The sequence below is a fragment of the Tamandua tetradactyla genome, chromosome 11 (genome assembly GCF_023851605.1).
Source record: "Tamandua tetradactyla isolate mTamTet1 chromosome 11, mTamTet1.pri, whole genome shotgun sequence".
Classification (NCBI taxonomy): Eukaryota; Metazoa; Chordata; class Mammalia; order Pilosa; family Myrmecophagidae; genus Tamandua; species Tamandua tetradactyla.
Window position 1 is genome coordinate 91899272 of NC_135337.1, and position 17604 is coordinate 91916875.

The 17604-nt window shown below is 56.0% G+C and overlaps 2 protein-coding genes across 2 annotated transcripts in view; one reads left to right on the top strand and one right to left on the bottom strand.

Moving 5' to 3' along the window:
• Positions 1 to 1478, top strand: part of OLFM2 (olfactomedin 2) — a 105182-nt gene extending 103704 nt beyond the window's left edge. Inside the window, exon 6 of the mRNA XM_077119610.1 lies at positions 357 to 1478. Within this exon, the coding sequence (XP_076975725.1) occupies positions 357 to 1034 (678 nt within the window). The 3' untranslated portion in view covers positions 1035 to 1478. The remainder of the gene's footprint in view (positions 1 to 356) is intronic.
• A 3919-nt stretch (positions 1479 to 5397) lies between these two features.
• On the bottom strand, positions 5398 to 15176 carry PIN1 (peptidylprolyl cis/trans isomerase, NIMA-interacting 1). Its single transcript, XM_077121893.1, has 4 exons — positions 15069 to 15176; positions 12943 to 13149; positions 6717 to 6827; positions 5398 to 6003 (listed from the first exon to the last, which is right to left on the bottom strand). Exons 1-4 carry the CDS (start codon positions 15124 to 15126, stop codon positions 5894 to 5896), a joined length of 486 nt encoding a protein of 161 aa, XP_076978008.1. The 5' UTR covers positions 15127 to 15176; the 3' UTR covers positions 5398 to 5893.
• Positions 15177 to 17604: the final 2428 nt, after the last annotated feature.

A 17604-nucleotide genomic window follows, 5' to 3' on the forward strand; every position in this document is an offset into this window, starting at 1 on the left:
GGTTATCCATGAGCAATGACTTTGAGTGACCCCTTTTCACCCAATGGCCATCCAGTGACCACTGACCATCCACTCTCAATGACCAGTGCATTCCTGGGCCAGTGAGTCCAGAGGGTCTGCAATTTCTTAAGATCATTAGGGATCAAGCGCTGACCACTTAGTGTCTGTTTTCAGACCAAAGGTCCTCGATGACCATATGACCTCAGTCAACGGGACCGTGATTGGTTATGACTGGTCACTGGAAGTCCCACGACTGGTTGACTGATCCCAGATGGCCGTGGTTGAGTCTTGAGTGGTTGCTGGGAACCCAGGGTCATTGGTGCTGGCCCCCCAGTGACTGGTGGCTGCTCTCATAGGTCTGGTACATGGATGGCTATTACAAGGGCCGACGAGTCCTGGAGTTCCGCACTCTCGGAGACTTCATCAAAGGCCAGAACTTCATCCAGCACCTGCTGCCCCAGCCGTGGGCCGGCACGGGCCACGTGGTGTACAACGGCTCCCTGTTCTATAACAAGTACCAGAGCAACGTGGTGGTGAAGTACCACTTCCGCTCGCGCTCCGTGCTGGTGCAGAGGAGCCTCCCCGGCGCGGGCTACAACAACACCTTCCCCTACTCCTGGGGTGGCTTCTCCGACATGGACTTCATGGTGGACGAGAGCGGGCTCTGGGCCGTCTACACCACCAACCAGAACGCGGGCAACATCGTGGTGAGCCGGCTCGACCCGCACACCCTGGAGGTCGTGAGGTCCTGGGACACCGGCTATCCCAAGCGCAGTGCCGGCGAGGCCTTCATGATCTGCGGCGTGCTCTACGTGACCAACTCCCACCTGGCCGGGGCCAAGGTCTACTTTGCCTACTTCACCAACACGTCCAGCTACGAGTACACAGACGTGCCCTTCCACAACCAGTACTCCCACATCTCCATGCTGGACTACAACCCCCGGGAGCGGGCGCTGTACACCTGGAACAACGGCCACCAGGTGCTCTACAACGTAACCCTCTTCCACGTCATCAGCACTGCTGGGGACCCCTAGGGGCCGCCGGGGGCCCTTTCCACTCCGCCTGTGCCCCTAAAAGTTGATCTTTCTGTCTCTATCGTGTCCCCTTGCTCCTCTTCCTTCCTGTGCCTTTTTCTCTCCCTGCCTCTTTGCCCAGCTTTTCTTCTCTCTTTCTACCAATGCTTCTTCTCATCTTTGTCTCCTCTTCTTCATTGATCTCTGCTTTTGATACTCCACTTCCTTGCCTTTCTATGGATGTCCCTGTCTCTTTCTGCCTCTTTTCGTTTTATTGATCTGACTCGCTCGTTCTCTTTCTCCCCCCACCTCTGCCTCCTTCCCTCCCTCACTCCCTGCTTCCCCCCACCTCCTTCACTCCCCCCACCCCAAGGAGTTGAGTGCATGCATATGTTTCTTTTTTATTTACGTTTTTTTTTTTTCTTTCCGAGTTGCCGGAATAAACGGGATGTTTGACATTTGATGCTTCCGTTTGCTCTGTGTGTGTCCAGGAGGGGAGGGGAGGAAGAGCTGGGGGCTGACTCCAGGACCGGAGAGCCCTCTCGGTTGGCCCCCCCTTGCTCCATGACTCACGCGCAGTGAGCTAGGGGTGGGAGGTGGGATGGGTGATGGGACTCACCCCTCCCCAGGGTAAGCCCTTCGGGAGGACAGGTGAGGAGACTCAATCTGAAGTTGTTTCGATTGAAAACAATTTAGTTTAAAAGCAATCTGATAAAAAACAACTGAGAATTTCATCACAACGAGGAAAACTGGCCTCGAATGACTATTCTCTGTTCCTGGGTTTTCACTTATCACTTAACTTGGGTGCATCACAGAGCATCCGGCAACTTTTAAATGGGATTTTGACAGCTAGACTGCTTTTAAGAATTTGTGTAATTGAGGGTCGGGCGTAGAATTTTTCCCTTTTATTTTCCCTCTCTTTCTGCTTTGTAATTTCAAAATTTTCTTTCTTTTTTTTTTAAATTAGAGAAGCTGTGGGTTTACCAAAAGTCATGCATAAAATACAGGGTTCCGATATCCCACCCTATTATTAACACCTTGCATTGGTGTGGTACAATTGTTACAAATGATGAAAGCACATTTTTATACCTGTACTGTTAACGATAATCCATGGTTTACATTAGGATTCACTGTCTGTGTTGTGCAGTTCCATGGATGTTTAACAAAATGTATTCTAGTAATATATATACAACCTAAAATTTTTCCTTCTAACCACATTCAAATATATAATTCAGTGCTGTTAATTATGTTCATAATGTTACGCTGTCTTCACCACCATCCATTACCAAACCTTTCCCATCATCCCAAATGGAAGCTGCATCTTTCAAAGGCGTCTGGAATGAGTTACACCTAAGGGTGCCTTCAGCACCTTCTGGTGAACTGCCCACCCCTCTCCCCGGAGCCCATTTACCTGGGAGGAGCTCTGGGCCCCGACATGAGGCCTACAGCTCCTCAGGAGGACACTGGAGAAGCAAGAAGGGCCCTTTCTTAAGCAGCCTTGAGGATATGGCTAAAGGGGAAGAAGGAATGAGGGTTCGTGCTTGCCTGCCCCCTTCTCTGGTGGCCCACGTGGGGCAGGCTGGAGGGGCAGGACAGGACCCTTGAGGGGCTCATGGGGGTGACATGTGAGCTGGGCAGTGAGAAGGGGGCAAGGAGAGTGGAGGAGTCATCTCTGGAGCTGGGTTTCCATTCCCATGACTGACAGCCAGGAGCGAAGGCAGGGAGGGGTGCTGCAGGGCTGAACCTCTGAGCCCACCAAAAGCCCTCCCGATTCTTGGGGGCTCCAGAGCTGAGACTTCGTGACAGGAGCCCCAGGGTTCAGACCCCATCCCGCCACGTGAAGGCCAGAGAAGAGGGCTGCCCACCTCCCAGGGAGGACCCCTCCTCCTGCTCCCCATCTCTAATTAATGGCTGTCCTGATTAAATCATCTTTGTTCCGTGCTGGGATCTCCGGGAAAGCGGACGGTCAGGCCATATTGGGAAGGAAACCGATGAATAAAACATGAGGCTGCCTAATGCGCTCATTTAAAACCAATTTTTAAAGAAATCTCTGAGAAGAGCAATTAATTCCGATTTAAATTAACAAGTTTGACAGTGGAAAATAATCGATTCCTGGATTAACCCATTGAGAGGCACTTTGCTCTGTGCCTGCTAAATTATGGCACAGTGCTGGGGTACTTCGAGTGCCTGTGCCCCCTGCCCCCACAACTGACATTTATTTGGAGGCAAATCTCCAAGACAAGAATTGGGGAGAGGGTAGTTCATCAGTCTCTCAGCTGAATCCTCCCAAAGTAAGGTCAGGAGGCTGAGGACTTCTAGTTCAAGATCTGCCCCAAATACCCGCAGACCTGGAGCCACAGGACTAGATGTGGGGGTGTCTGACACTTCTGCGTGTCAAGTCCTCAGACGGACACCCACAGGTACGTGGCATCACAACTGCCCATGCTCTCTCTTACACACGCACACCACACACATACACACACACACACACACACACACAGAAGCCCTGGTGCTCTGCGTACTCCTGTTTGTGGCTTTTGGTCTAAGAATAGGCAGATGGCACGCCACCTGAGGTGTGTCTGTCTCAGGTCACCTGCCGCCCACTGGACGCCTCCTCGTATTGTCACTGCGTTCCTGGCTGCCACGGGGAAACCGACCCCCACCCTGGGGTGGGAACTTGCTGACACTGTCCTGGCGGCCACGGACAGCTGGGTTGATGCATGTGGCTGGGAAGTAGACAGGGACCCTTTGGGGAGGCATCTGGGATGGGAGAGGGCAGGAGGAGGCAGGCCCGGGGAAGACCACACCACTATCCTTGATTCTGAAAGCCCAGGATTTGTGGCCTCCTTTCGGGGCAGAAGGGGGCGGCTGGGGAGGGGGAGAAGCCGAAGAAACCATAGCTACTTCCTAATGGGCTCTGGGGCACGTTCATCTAACAGCAACTTTCCTACTCATACTTTGGCCACTGCCAGGATAGCCAGAGGAAGGGGGCCCGGCCCACGAAGCTGGGCAGCCGCACCCTGACGGCACTCCCAGCAGGTGCACACCTGGAGACACCCATGTGGGGAGCCTGGCGAAGATCAGACAGAGGCCCACGGGGGATGTCTAAAGCGGCAGGGAGTGCCACCAAGGTCATCTCTGGCGGCCCCCACGGCTGAGGCACACCCTCCCTGTCAGGTTCCCAAACGCAGACGCTCCGGGGAAAGATCCATCCCTGGGTCTTGGATGCTGAGAGCCGGGGCACCCGCCCCGTTTCCTGGGGAGCCCTCCTTTGAGGGCAGAACTCTGCAGCCCTCCATTTCTGGTCCTTCCAGGATCTCCCTCCACAGCTCCAGGAGAGGAATTGCTTTCCCAGCCCCACTGAGTTGGTGGTGCACAAAGCGGGGCAGCTGCCTGCCTCCAGGCGGTGGGCACTCCACACCCTGCCAGAGAGGAAGGGAAATGGTTGAACCTCTGAGGACAAACATGCCGCCCCAGAACCCGCTCCAGAACCCAGGTGACTGTTTATGAGCTGGGGGAGGTGCGGGCTGTCACAGGCTTCCCATGGGGCCCGGTGGGGCAGGGCTGTGTTCTGTTGGGGTCCCAAAGCCGTGACGGCCTAAAACCCCTGCAGCCTGGGCTGGTCCCCATCAGGTCAGTGGGAGGAGAGCGGGCAGCTGATGGTGGGCCACACCCACTGCCACCCACCCGGGCAGAGGTCTCCGAGATGGAGGGAGAGCCAGGAACACGATCTGGTCTGGAGTACCCACCAGCGCTCACCCCACAGAAACCCCTACGCTCTGACAGCCACGGAAAACTGCACTGGGGACCTCCACTCCCCCCCGGCTCCCAACACAGGGCCTCCCTCCCCGATGGGGTTCAGGGGACGTTCCTGCTCGAGGCCCCTGGCAGTCCCCCTCCTCTCCAGCCTGGGCCCCTGTTGCCAGGTAACAGCATCCACGGATAGCGCTGGGCCTGGCCTCAGGACCCAAGGACAATCTGCGGGAAGCATTTATGCTGACAGGGAAGCAGGTGGGAAGGTGCTGGGTGTAATTCGTTCTAATTGGAGAGTGGTCTAAGTGTAGAAGAGGGTGGGGGGCTCCACCAGCCACCCCAGGATCCCCTGTGGATTCACCATCTCCACTTGCTGTGTCAGATGTGGTGTGGTGGGGCCCTGGCCATTGTACCCCTGGAGATGGCTCTGCCCCACCCAGCCTGAGGACCACTGGAAGGCTGCAGCCCAGACGGATTCCTGCTGGGACTGGCCAGAGCCCAGGACCGAGGAGAGGCTTCCCAGGGGAGGAAATGGACCAGGGAAGACAGGAGAGGATGCCCTTCCCCTGGCGGTGTCCCCCTCTTCCCCCCCACCTCACGAGGGAGGAAATGACACACAGGACAGCACAGCAGTGGTTCCAAGGTTTAATCTAGGGGAAGGAGGGGGCCCCACTGCCAGGCAGTTTGAGCCCCCAAGCTGAGTGCTTGCTTTTTGCAACTGAACAGAGGAACGTGGCATAACTAGAAACAACTGGAAGCCCTCCAGCCACTCTCCCCGGCCCTGGTGGGGAGTTACGGGGGGCTGCGGGGGCTGGCTCGGCTTACCAGGCCTTCATTTTGAGACAGTCACCCCATGCCCCTGGGTCTGGGAGCCTCCCCACCCCCTGGTGCCCCCCTGAAGTCAATTACTTAAGATGCAAGGGGAGGGGAGTTTGGCAGGGCCAGCCCCAACTGGGGGCAAACAGGCAGCGGACACCCCAAAGCTCCCATCGCCAAGAGCCTCCTTCCCAGCCATTTTGGGAATAATAAATACTGTGTGAGGTTAGCAGGGAGGGGCGCGCTCTGGCCAGGAGCCAGGTGGGCCCAGCCGCTGCGCCCCGCAGGCCAGGCTGGACCGCCCGCACCCCTCACTCGGTGCGCAGGATGATGTGGATGCCGGAATCCGTAAACACGGGCCCGCTCATCTCCCCCGTCCGCAGTGCAAACGAGGCGTCTTCAAATGGCTTCTGCATCTGACCTGGGGGAACCGTGAGGGTCGGGGTGGGCAGTCGGGGCCCAGGTCAGAACCGGGCCGGGCAGGCGGGCAGAGGCCCAGGGACGCGGGCTGATGGGCGCCCACCCATGCTGAGCGTCGCCCCCGTCTGCCACGCGGTGTCTGGCCCGTCACTTACAGATGCGCTGTGCTGCGACTGTGGGCAGCAGGGTTCCCAGCCACACCACGTCCTGGCTGCCGCTGGTCCCAGGGATAGGGGGCGGCGAGGCCTGGAACCCTCCATGTACCCCTTTCCCCTGTCTCCCCCAGAAAGGCCTATCCGTAGCCCTTCTGTTCTGCCCCAACTTCTGTCACCCCTGGTTTCCCACCTTTGAGGTCAGGGCGGGCAGGAGCATTCCGGGGACACGCCCTGGGGTTCTGAGCGGCCCAGCCTTAGACCCCTGGTTGGAGGACGCAAAGAATGGACAACCCTGCCTTGATGGGCCTGTGATGGGGACAGCTGTGCAGACACACAGACCGACACCTCTGGCGGGGGGCACGTCCCCAGGGGGAAGGGTCCGCACACCCTAACCCTCCAGCAGGGTGGCCCCTGAGGCCTAAGAGCAGTCTGTGCTGCCACCTGCTGGAGCCAGAAGGCTGGGCCATGGGTCCCGCCCCCAACCTCTACCCACCCAAGGGTGCCCCTGGCGGGAGGGTAGCCAGACCCCAGGGCTTGGAGGTGCCCATTCCATGCGCACCTCTGCTGAAGGCACCCAGGTCTCCCCTGGCCTTGGCAGAGCTGCAGTCGCTGAACTGGGAGGCCAGAGACTCGAAGTCTTCTTCCCCGGACTTGATCTTCTGGATGTAGCCTGAGGACAGAGAAAATTCCAGGTCAGAGCAGGCCGGAGGGCAGGGCCAGAGAGCAAGAGCTCGCTCACGCCCCCAGCATGTGCACGTCTGTGTACGCACGTGTGAGAGGGAGCAAGCGAGCATGCACGGGTGCACAATCCCCACTCACCCAGGCTGCTCCCACAGCTCCCTAGACACGGCATACACTCACGCGTGAAAAGTTTCCCCACACACTTCCACGAACACTTTCTCCCCGTGCACCCAAGGTTACCTGCCTCTACAGAGGGGCGCCTCCACACACAAGCGCCCCGATGCACTCCCGCCATCGGCCCCAGGCCCGACCCTGACAGGCAGGCACAGCCTCACACCCCGTCCCTGCTGCCTGTGGCTGCCCACTCCCCGCCACGTGAACATACCGTGGCCAACCTTTACCCCCCACCCCCAAGCAAACTCTGAAAGAGACCTACCTCCGAGCTCTGATGGGAGAGCAGGAGGCAGGGGAGTGGTTGTAGAGGGAGGCTAGGGTCCCCAGGAGAGGGCTGGGACCTGCAGGGCCCACCCACCAAGAGACCCCTGAGGGCAACTGTGGGAAAGTTTTCTAGAGGAGATTCTGAAGCCCAGTTCTGTCTGCTGAAAGCAGGAGGAGCGGCTGGCAGCTCCCAGGGGTGTATGTCCCATGCCCCGACAGCGGCTGGCAGCAGAGCACAGGACCCACCGAACCAATCCACTCCTGCTCGCATAGCGATTCTCCCTGGAGGGAGAGGGAGGCAAGACCGACAGGGAGGAAGGCAAAGGGTGACCCTGTGGGAAAGGACTCACAGCGCTGCCGAGGTGATCACATTTGGGAATACAGCGGGGGGGGGGCAGGTGGTCCTGAATCCAGGGAATCCTTGTGATGGGCAAGGGAAGGGGCTCAGAAGCTGTCCTTTCTTCCCCTAGGTGCCCCCTCCTGCCCCCACCATACGCATGGGCCTGCCCTGCACCCACAGACCCAGCCACCAATGGACTCCCAGGATATCAGCCCCGTGTGGCAGCCCATGAAGAGTCCAGCCTCGAGGCTGTGGCCCAGTGCAGGAATGGTCTCTCCCTGTGAGCTGGGCCCACAGAAATGGCCCTGAGAACACCCACCGCTGCCCCCCTGCCTGCCACACGTCCCAGCAGGTGCTGCCGCGTGCTGCTATCTGGTCCACATGCCCCAGCACCCCTGCCCTCCCTGCGTTCCTGTCCCATCTGATCACTCCTTGGCTTCTCTGCCTGAACCCTGCGGCATCAGTAGCAGTGTGCTGTGACACACCTACCAGCTGCTGAGTCAGCAGTATGGCGCCCTGCACGGAGTGAGACTTCTAACAGGTCCCTGGTGGTTGCCATTCTCCCTTCTGTGTGGACTGCATGTCCCAGGAAAGCTGCTGCCCCTACTTCTCTCTCATCTACTGTCCTCACCTGCAGTCTCAGTCTGATCTGGCCGTCACCACGATGCACCGCCTCACTTATCAGACAGGAGTGCCAGTGCCACACAAGGCCCCAACCCCGGGTGGACTACTGCTTCTGCATGCAACACCCCAGTCTGGTGGGAAGAGTCCTGGGGGTTGCTAGGGGGGCTTCTCTGTGCTGGGCACATGCGTCAGTGATGCACTGGTGTGCCCCTCCTGCCCCTAGACTCTGGGCTCCCTCCTGGCCTCACGCACACAGCACCAGGCTTGCTTCATCTCTCCCTGCTTGCCCTCAGGAAGCAAAACTGTCCCTCCACATCCAGCTCCTGTGAAGTGGACCCAGCCCTGAGCCCTGAACAAGCATCACCTCACCACATCCTCCAACAGCCGGGGATCCCCAAGATTGGACAGCTTGCCCCAAACACACACGCAAACACACACCATACACACTAAACACAGTGTACAAGCGATGTCAGACTAAAAACTGAATACAAGTCAAGCTTTTGCTCCTGTTTAGTTCACATCATCCAGACCTTCCTGGGACCAGACAGCACTCTCAGAAAACATCCTTCTTTGGTGGGAGCCTGAATCGACTTTATTTAATCACTTTTTCCTGAGTTCCCTCTCCTAAAGGCTGGCCTTCAGGATCTGGTCCTGGCCACAAGCCGATTGCACGGGAACACAGTTTCACCTCCAGGCTCACTCTTCACACATACTCCCCCAGTTCTTTCCACCTGGAGCCCTCTGCTCTCATCTGGAAGCTTCCCTCAGATGCTGGCTGCCTGAGGTGCCTCCCTGTGGCCACTGTGCACACCCCTGCCCTGTCTGCCTCACACCGGGGTCTGCCACATCCCCAGCACCCAGCGCTGGGCACAAAACAGGTACTCACAAAGGTTTAAGGAACACACAAATAAACAAGACTGAAACAGGCTACATGGAAGAAGGGACAGGGATCCATGGCTGGTTTTCAGGCTATAGTGGTAGAATCTCACAGGCATTTTCTGAGAAATTCAGGTCCCAAATCCAAGGGAAAGTGAAAAACAGAAAGTGACACTGGAGCCCCTGGGTCTTTTTTCCAGGATAGGGCCCGATCTCATCTGATCATGCCAATGCACCATCACCAAGATGGCATCCATAGAACCCTCATCCCTCTGGTTGGGGCTTTGCTCGAGAACTCTGCAGACCCAGGCCCCTGAAAGGGCTCCCAGGGTGGAGCAGGGGCCCTCTGTCTCCTGTGGGGAATTCTGGAGCCCCTGAAATGGGGCACAAAATGGAAGATTTATCTATCTAGCCTTTGGTGGCAGCTCATAGGCCAGCCCATTCACAGTGGGTCCTGAGGCTGAGGAGGGCAGGGGGTGACGGGGATACCGTAGACTCCAGCTGCTGGGTTCAAACGGCAGCTCTATCACACCATTTGTGTGTGAGCTCTGTGGCCTGGGTGGGTGGCCTGGCCTCTTGGAGCCTCACCCGCCTGGCCTGTCAAATGGGGTAAGAGCAGCTCCCATCTTGGAGGGCAGTTGTGAGGATGGGGTGCAGCAGGCTCTCGAAAGAAATCGCCTATCAGAGCTCTTCCGTCATCACATAAGGGATGGGTGAGCAAACAAATGGGGTGGTTCCTGACCCGCTAAGGTTTGTCGGCAAACTCCCTGCTCTGCCCCACCAAATCAACACAGCTGCTTCCAGCCCAAAGCTGCCCAGGTGTCAGGTCAGAGAAAGAGGTGACAGGGTTAGGACTGTTGTCCCAGAAGCCCTAAGGTCCATCAGGAGGAGCCCTAAGAGACCAGAGACCTAGCCTGGAGGCCAGCAGGGAAGCCAGGATAAAAGGACTCACTGACCCCCAGGCTGTGGGTGTGGGTGTAGGGGATGCTGCTTACACCCGGCCTCCCTGGGAGGCTCAGGCGCTAGCCCACGCAGGTGGGGCTGGGGGAGCCTGAAGGGGAGGCCTACTCAGGACACAGGACAATGACAAACAGCGGGTTTCTGGATTCCTCGCAGCCTTGGCTGCAGCCCAGCAGCTGCAGAGGAACTAAAGTCAGGAGAAGGAGCCTCAGCAGAAAATGCGGAGGAGCTGGCCCTCACTGCGGGCAGTCTGTCCCCTAGGGGCAAAGACGGAGCACCAGACCTAGAGGGACGATGAGGAGGCTCAGGTCCAGCTGTCACTGGGTGGGGCGCTGTCCAAACCAAGATCTCCCAGTCACCTGGAACAGACCCAAGATGGAGTGAAGATCTACTTTCATGGAAGAAGAAATGAGGCCTGGGCACCCAAAGCTGCTGACACTGCCTGAGTGTCTGGTTACTACATGTGCACGGCAGCCAGGGGCCATCTCCCGGTGCCCTCATTATCCATCGACCCCTGAAGCTGTGACTCGGGCAGGAGAAGGCTGAGTCTGGGAGGACAGAACCTGAGCCCAAGGTCACCAGAGGGTCTGCACAGGGAGCCTCCAGGCCTCTGCGTACCTGCCTGGAGCTCGTTCCGTGGGCCGATCGGAAGCAATGGGGGCTGCCCTAGAGCTACTGCCTGTGCTGACCTCAGTATCCCCTCCAAACATGCCTGGGTGGGGTTAAGGCTCCTCTGGGTAGAAAGCTAGAGCCAGACGCTGTGCCTCTCCCTCCAGTGAACATCCTGCTCTGCGCCTCTCCTGGGTCTGCATGGCCACTGTGTCCCCAGAAGAGAGATGAGGACACCTGCTCAGGGTCACACGGCCAGCCCTGGAGTCCAGCTCTGCGAGAAGCCTGGGTGGCCACACTGGCTCTAACTCATTCCACCCTTCTCTCCTGCTCTTGAATCCATTACAGTCCTCTTGATTCTGCCTGGGAGATCTTGTTGGAATCTGTCCCTTCTCACTCCTACCTGCCCTCCCACCTGACAGCTCAAGCCTCCAGCTGCAACTACTGCCATAGCTCCACCAGACCCTCAGGCCCAGGCAGGTGAGTCCTCAGCTCCTGCTAACACTCCCCAGTCTGCCCTTAGGTCTTGCCACCTTCAGCCCCCTGCAGCCCTCTCAAAGATCCTGGCTTGGCTACATCCTCGCCCCAGGCCTTGGTTTCTGCCATTTCCTCTGTCATGAATCCCTCCTGCTTCCTGTGGGCTTCAGAAACAATGTTTTGAAGGCTAGCTCTAGGCCAGGCTTTGGGCTGGGAGGTTGGAGTATAGAGGGATCCCCGTTCCTGAGGGACTTAGGAGTCAGACTCTTTACCTGCCTTCAGGGTTTTGCCCAAGAACCCAGCTCCTCTCTACAATGCTTGGGATAAGTGAAACGGCAGGTGCCATTTATCGCACCAGCTGCCATATGATGTGTGCAGGTGTGAAATATCCTACAGGCCAAGTACTGCGCCAAGTGACGTGATAACAAAACAAGCCAATACTCACCGGAGTATGGACTCTGGGCCAGGCACTGTGCTAACACTAACAGTGACGATGGCAATGACTGCCAGCAACTAGGGCATTTCCTAGTTGCTAGGGGCTGTTAATCATGCTTTACTGTGTGAGGTCAGAGGCCTCACATCTACCCTATGAGGGGGGTCTTATTAATATGATGATTTTTTAGGAGAAAAAGACTGAGGCTCAGAGATGTTAAGTAACTTGCTCATGGTCAAACAGCCAGGCCTTGCTAGAGCCAGACTGGCACTCAGGCTGTTACAGGCTGTGGGTGTGGGGAGGAACTGGCTGTGTGGCGTGCGAGCAGGAAGAGCCCAGGAAGGCACAGGGGTCTCTGGTGGGAGAGAAAGGCTGAGCGGATGATAAAACCACACACAAGACCTAGATAAGCACAATCCAATAGGCCCTCTGGCAGTGAAGGAAATGTTTCAGATTCATGTTGTCCAATATGGCAGCTGTAGATGCAAGTTGCTGCTACACCCTTGAAGTGTGGCCGCTACAACTGAGGAACTGATTTCTTTTAAAAAAATTTACTTTTAATTAATTTAAGCTTAAACGGTCTCATGTAGATAGTGGTGGCCATACTAGACAGCTTTAGACGAGGGTTCTGCAAACCCTGATGGGCCAAACCCCATTTGCTTTGGCAAATAAGGTTTTAGTGGAACACAGCCACGACCATTTGTTTACGAATTGTTATTGGCTGCCTTCCCACTGCAACAGAGACCTTATGTCCTGCAGAGCCAAAACTATTTGTCCATCTACCCTTTTAAGAAAAAAGTCAATCCCTGCTCTAGACTGTGAAGGAGACAGAACAGTGCTAGGAATAGCCTCCGCTCTCAGGTCAGAATTCACTCACGCAAAAGGCTCCTTTTGCGTGTGTGACCTTTATGACCTTCAGGACCCACCTGCCCACACAGGTGACCCAGGGCTCTGCTGGATGATACTAAAACAGCTCCACAACTGAGAGCCGACTGTGTGCCCAACACTACCTCACCTCGGAGGCAGGTGCATGGTGATGCCCACTTACAGAGGAGAAAACTGAGCTTGGAGGACAGGCAGTGACAAAGGTCCCCCAAGGTCCTGGGGTCCCCAGATCTGTTAGCCTCCAGGGCTGGGTCCTCTATGCCTACCCTGGCTCACCTGAAATGCCAGATAGTGAGAAGAAGAGGCAGCCATGGGTGCCAGGCTCAGGTCCTGCAGTGACATGTCATGCCATACCTCACAGCTGGGGCTGAGTGTCTGGTCTGATTCCCACAAGGCCCGTTCCCACCAGCCCTCCCTAGAGTGAAGACTCTCCACTGATATCCTGTGCCTGGCTGTGCTCACCATTGATCAGCTCCAGGGCCTCCTCCTTTGTCCGGGTGATCTTTTCCTGCCGCCAGGACGAGGGTCGCCGTGACTGGCTGTGCTTGACCAGCAGGTGTGAGCAGCGGACCCTGGCAGGCTCCCCCTGCCCATTTTTGCCACTGCTGTTGCCACTGGGCCGCTCCCACTGGCTGGCATTGGTGATGTGATTGAAGTAGTAGACCCGGCCTGGAGGGGAGGGAGGTGGAAGTTCAGCTGACTGGAAGTCAGGATAAGAGACTGGCCAGTGTTCAGTTGGCACATCCATGGTGTGTCTGCCATGTGGCATAGGCCCCGGGGACACTGGGGCTAATCTAACAGCACCCAGTCCCTGCCTTCAGGAAGTTAACATACTAGGTGGGGACAAACGGGCACTAAAGACGCAAAGTAGACAACTTCAGTCATCGATAACTTCAAAAAGAAAAATAACCCAGGAGGGACAGAAGAGAGCAAAACAGGAGAGTGTTTCAAGTGTACACTCAACAGCCATGCCACCACGGTTCAAATCCACCTCTGCTATTCGTTCACTGTATGAAAGTATGTATGCTCTCCCTTTCCTGGGCCTGAGTTTCCCACCTGTAAAATGGAGCTAACAGTTGCTGTTGTAGAGTTGTTGGAAGGAATGAGTGCTCATCTATAAAGTGCTTAGGACAGAGCCTGGCATGCATTAAGAATGTAAGAATTACCTCCCTTTTATAGATGGCAAAACTGAGGCCCTGCTTCCCCGTCTGTGGTAAGAGCAAGAGCGGGTAACGTTTCCTCAGTTGTTTACTCTGCTCCAAGGTCAGGGAGTGGGATGGGGGCATGGGGCGAGACAGGAACTGTACACAAAAGCTCTGCTCTCCATTGTGGCACAGTATAATCTCCTGCAGAAGAAGCAGGGACCAGCATTACCGGGGGCCATGGTCCACCCAGGGACTGAGGAGCACGTACAAGTGAAGTCTGCAAACAAGCCTGAAGGACCCAGTAGAGAAAACTGTTATCCCAGGGGCTGAGGGTTTGCCTGAGTCACATAGAAGACTCAGGCCCAGTGCTGCATAGGGCAGGGGGTCACCCTTGAGGGTGACTGTCAGGAGTGGGGGAACCCAGAGCTTGGCAAGAGCATCAGGCTGATGCCACAGGACCCAGACACAGGCAAAGGTGGGGGGGCAGGTCAAGGGCTCGGGTTCTGGGGGCAAATCCAGGTGAGTCACTGACTACAAAACCTTCTGCAATGAGATCTATCCCCCTGAACCTCACTGTTCTCATCTGAAGAGTGGGGGTGAGAGAATAAGGACATCAAACCTCATGGGTGAATGTGTGGAGAGAGAGTCAATGAAGATGCATGCAAAGTGCTGTTCCTCTGAGCTCTGGAGATAGCTGCTGGGCTCCTATGAAGTTTGCAGTGACATGATTTTGGGGAGGGCCCCGGGAGTCAGGTTTAATTTTTTTATCAAAAAACTAAGATTCTTCGATATATATAATCCAGTTTACTGGATTTAATCCAGTCACTACCCCCTAAACTGAATGACCACGGGCAAGAGTTCCTTAAGCTTTCTGGCCTCAGTGTCCTGCCCTGCAAAATGGGGGCAATAACCGTCAAGTTCCCAGAGTTGGGGAGATTCTGCCTGGTGCAGAGATGAACGTGGCCTGATATTGGTGTCGTTATGGGGGGGGGGGGGGTCCCCACGCAGGGCCCGTGCTCAGACAGGGTTTCTGCGGTGGATATCACAGACCGTGCATTAAGTGTGGTTGGCAAGGGTGTTTCGAGGAAGCCACGCCCCGGGCATGGATTATGGGGTTACCCTCTCCAGGGATGCCCTCCGAGCCCGAAGGGATACAGGGACGTCAGGCGCATGAGGGCCGGCAGAGACAGGGCCAAGGTCCGGGGGTGAGCTGCGGGCTCCCTGGCCCCTCCCCACCGCACCCCGGTCTCAGTTTCCCCCGGCTTCCTGGCTCTCGAGGCTCAGAGGCCCCACAGGGCCGTTACTCGGGGACAACGCGGAGGAACCAAGACCCCACGGGAAAGAGGCGGAAGCGCCGCGGGGCCCCAGGTGTAGCTCGAGCCCAGCTTTCGCGGGCCCGCGCGGTCCCGCCCCGGCCCCGGCCGCCCCCGACTCCCGCGGCACCTGAGCTGCGGCTCATGCGCTTCTCCCAGCCAGGCGGCAGCTTCTCCTCATCCGCCATCTTCCCTTCTTCCGCAGCGCCCGTTCCGCCTCCGCCGCGCCGCCGCCCGCACCCGCCCACTGCCGCCGCCGATTGGCTCGACGCGCCCCGCCCCGGGCCTGGAGACAACGCTTATTGGCCACCCCCGCCGTCGGCCCTCGCTGCCAGGCTTTTTATTGGGCAGAAGAGAGAGAAGGCGGCCCCACCCCTGCCTTCCCTAAGGCCCCGCCCCCGACCGGCCTCACCCCCGCCCCGCCCCGTCCCTCTGATTGGTGGGTCATGATGCGGGCCCGCCTTTCTCCACGCTCTTTGGCGAGCTTCAGAGTCCAGATCGCGGCGTCGCTGCCTCGCCGCCCAGCCGGGCAACCCGGAGCCTGGTGCTTGGCCACCGAGGCGGCCCTTCCCACCCTCCCAAGCCGTCCCCAGAGGTCCGCAGGCCCCCCTGGTTGCTATCCTCGGGGAAGTGTTTGCCGGGTGTGGGGGTAACGGCAGCCGACAAGGTTCTTGGGAAAGGCGGTGTTGCCTTTGCTGTTGCCATAGCAACGCAGTCGCCTTGGTGACGAGTAGCTGGGAGCCCAAAACCTAAATTAGGCTCCTCCATTCTCCCTTTTCCCACCTGTTTCCAACCAGAAGTCCAAAGCCAACCCGCCCTCCTTTATTTTTGGCCAGGCTAAACCCCTGTCTGTGCTACTGATTCCTGACACCGTCCCCTTCCTCTGGGACCTGCTCCCATCACTTATTCCCTCTCAACCTCGCTCCTTCCTCCGTCCTGGGGGGTGGGGGGTGGGGGGCGGCGCGGGTGGGAACCGGGGAGGACGATGAGCTTGGTTTGAGCCAATTTTAAGTTGGGTTTGCGGTGCCCGTGGGGCACTGGGAAGGTGGATGAGGACTCAGGACTGGAGCACTGCAGGGTGGAGATGATATGGGAGTCAAAGACACCCACCGGGAGAGTTCAATTATAGTTCATCTAAAGCGTGGGTTTCTGTTGAAAAGAATGAGGCAGAGGGAAAGCAGGTCCAGGACAAATTCGAGGCAGGATGGGGGCGGTACCTTGCTATGACCTTGAGCAAATCACTTAACCTCTGTGCTTGGGCTTCCCATCTGCAAAATGGAGACCAAAAAATATACGTATATATACTCACCAGTTCGATGTGAAGAGTAAATGGATTAATTCAGATAAAGCACTGAAAACAGTGCCTGGCCCATAGCAATGGTATGAAAATGTCAGTATTGTATGCTGGGTGAAAAAAAGCAAGTCATGGCTCAGCAGAGCAATTATAATGTGCACGAAAGCAAAACAAAACAAAAACATTAATAAAGAATACTGTGGTAGGTTGAATTGCACCCCAGTTTGGACATGTTCTTGTCTCAGTCCACTTTCTAATGGGTTTGGACCCATTGTAAATAGGATCTTGAAGATGACACTTCAGTTAAGGTGTAGCCCAACTGAATCAGTGTATTGGTTTGCTAAAGTTGCCAGCATGCAATACACCAGAAATGGAATGCCTTTTAAAAAGGGAATTTATTGTTACAAAGCTTACAGTTCTAAAGCCAGAAAAATGTCCAAACTAAAGGCATCCAGAGAAAGATACCTTGACTCAAGAAAGCCTGTCACATGGGAAGGCACATGGCTGGCGTCTGCTGGTCCTTGTTCCTGATTCCGTTGCATCCAGCTTCTGATTCGAGTGGTTTCCTCTCTAAGTGTCTTCACTTAATTCCTCCAGGACACAACTCTGGGTTCTGATTAGCTTGGCACCTCATGGGAAGGTACATAGCCACTATATGCTGTCAGCCCTCCAAGAATCTCCAGGTGTCTGCATCTCTGTCAGCTCTCAGCTTCCTCCAAAATGTCTCCTCTTTTAAAGGACTCCATAAACGAATCAACACCCACCTTGAATGGGCGGAACCACATCTTCTAACCAAAAGGCCACACCCATAATTGGGCAGGCCACATCTTCATGGGAGTACTCTAATCAAAAAGGTCATACCCACAATTGAGTGGGTCAATCTCCATGGAAACAATCTAATCAAAGGTTCCCACCCTGCAATACTGAATCATGATTAAAGGACGTGGTTTTTCTGGAGTAGGCTACACTTTCAAAACAACTCAATCTGGTTGAGTTTTAATCCACATTACTGGAGTCCTGTATAAACAGAATGAAATTCAGATATAGAAGGAAAAAGCTATTGGAAGTGAGAAGCTGGAAGTCAAGGGAACCCAGAGGAGATAGAAGAGGTGCCATGCACATTGCCATGGGGTGGAAAAGCCAAGACAGCCAGTCAGCCAGAAGATACTGACCCTGGGAGCAAACAAGCTTTCTAGGCTTTGAGAGTTTGAGCCAATAAACTCCTGTTAAGCCAACCCATTGTACGGTATTTGTTTTAACAGCTGGGAAACTAAAATGGGTACCAATTAAAAGACTGAGATAGATTGCATATGGAAAGACGTCAAAAATATAAAGTGAAAAAGCAATCTGCAAACAGTATAAACATACATAC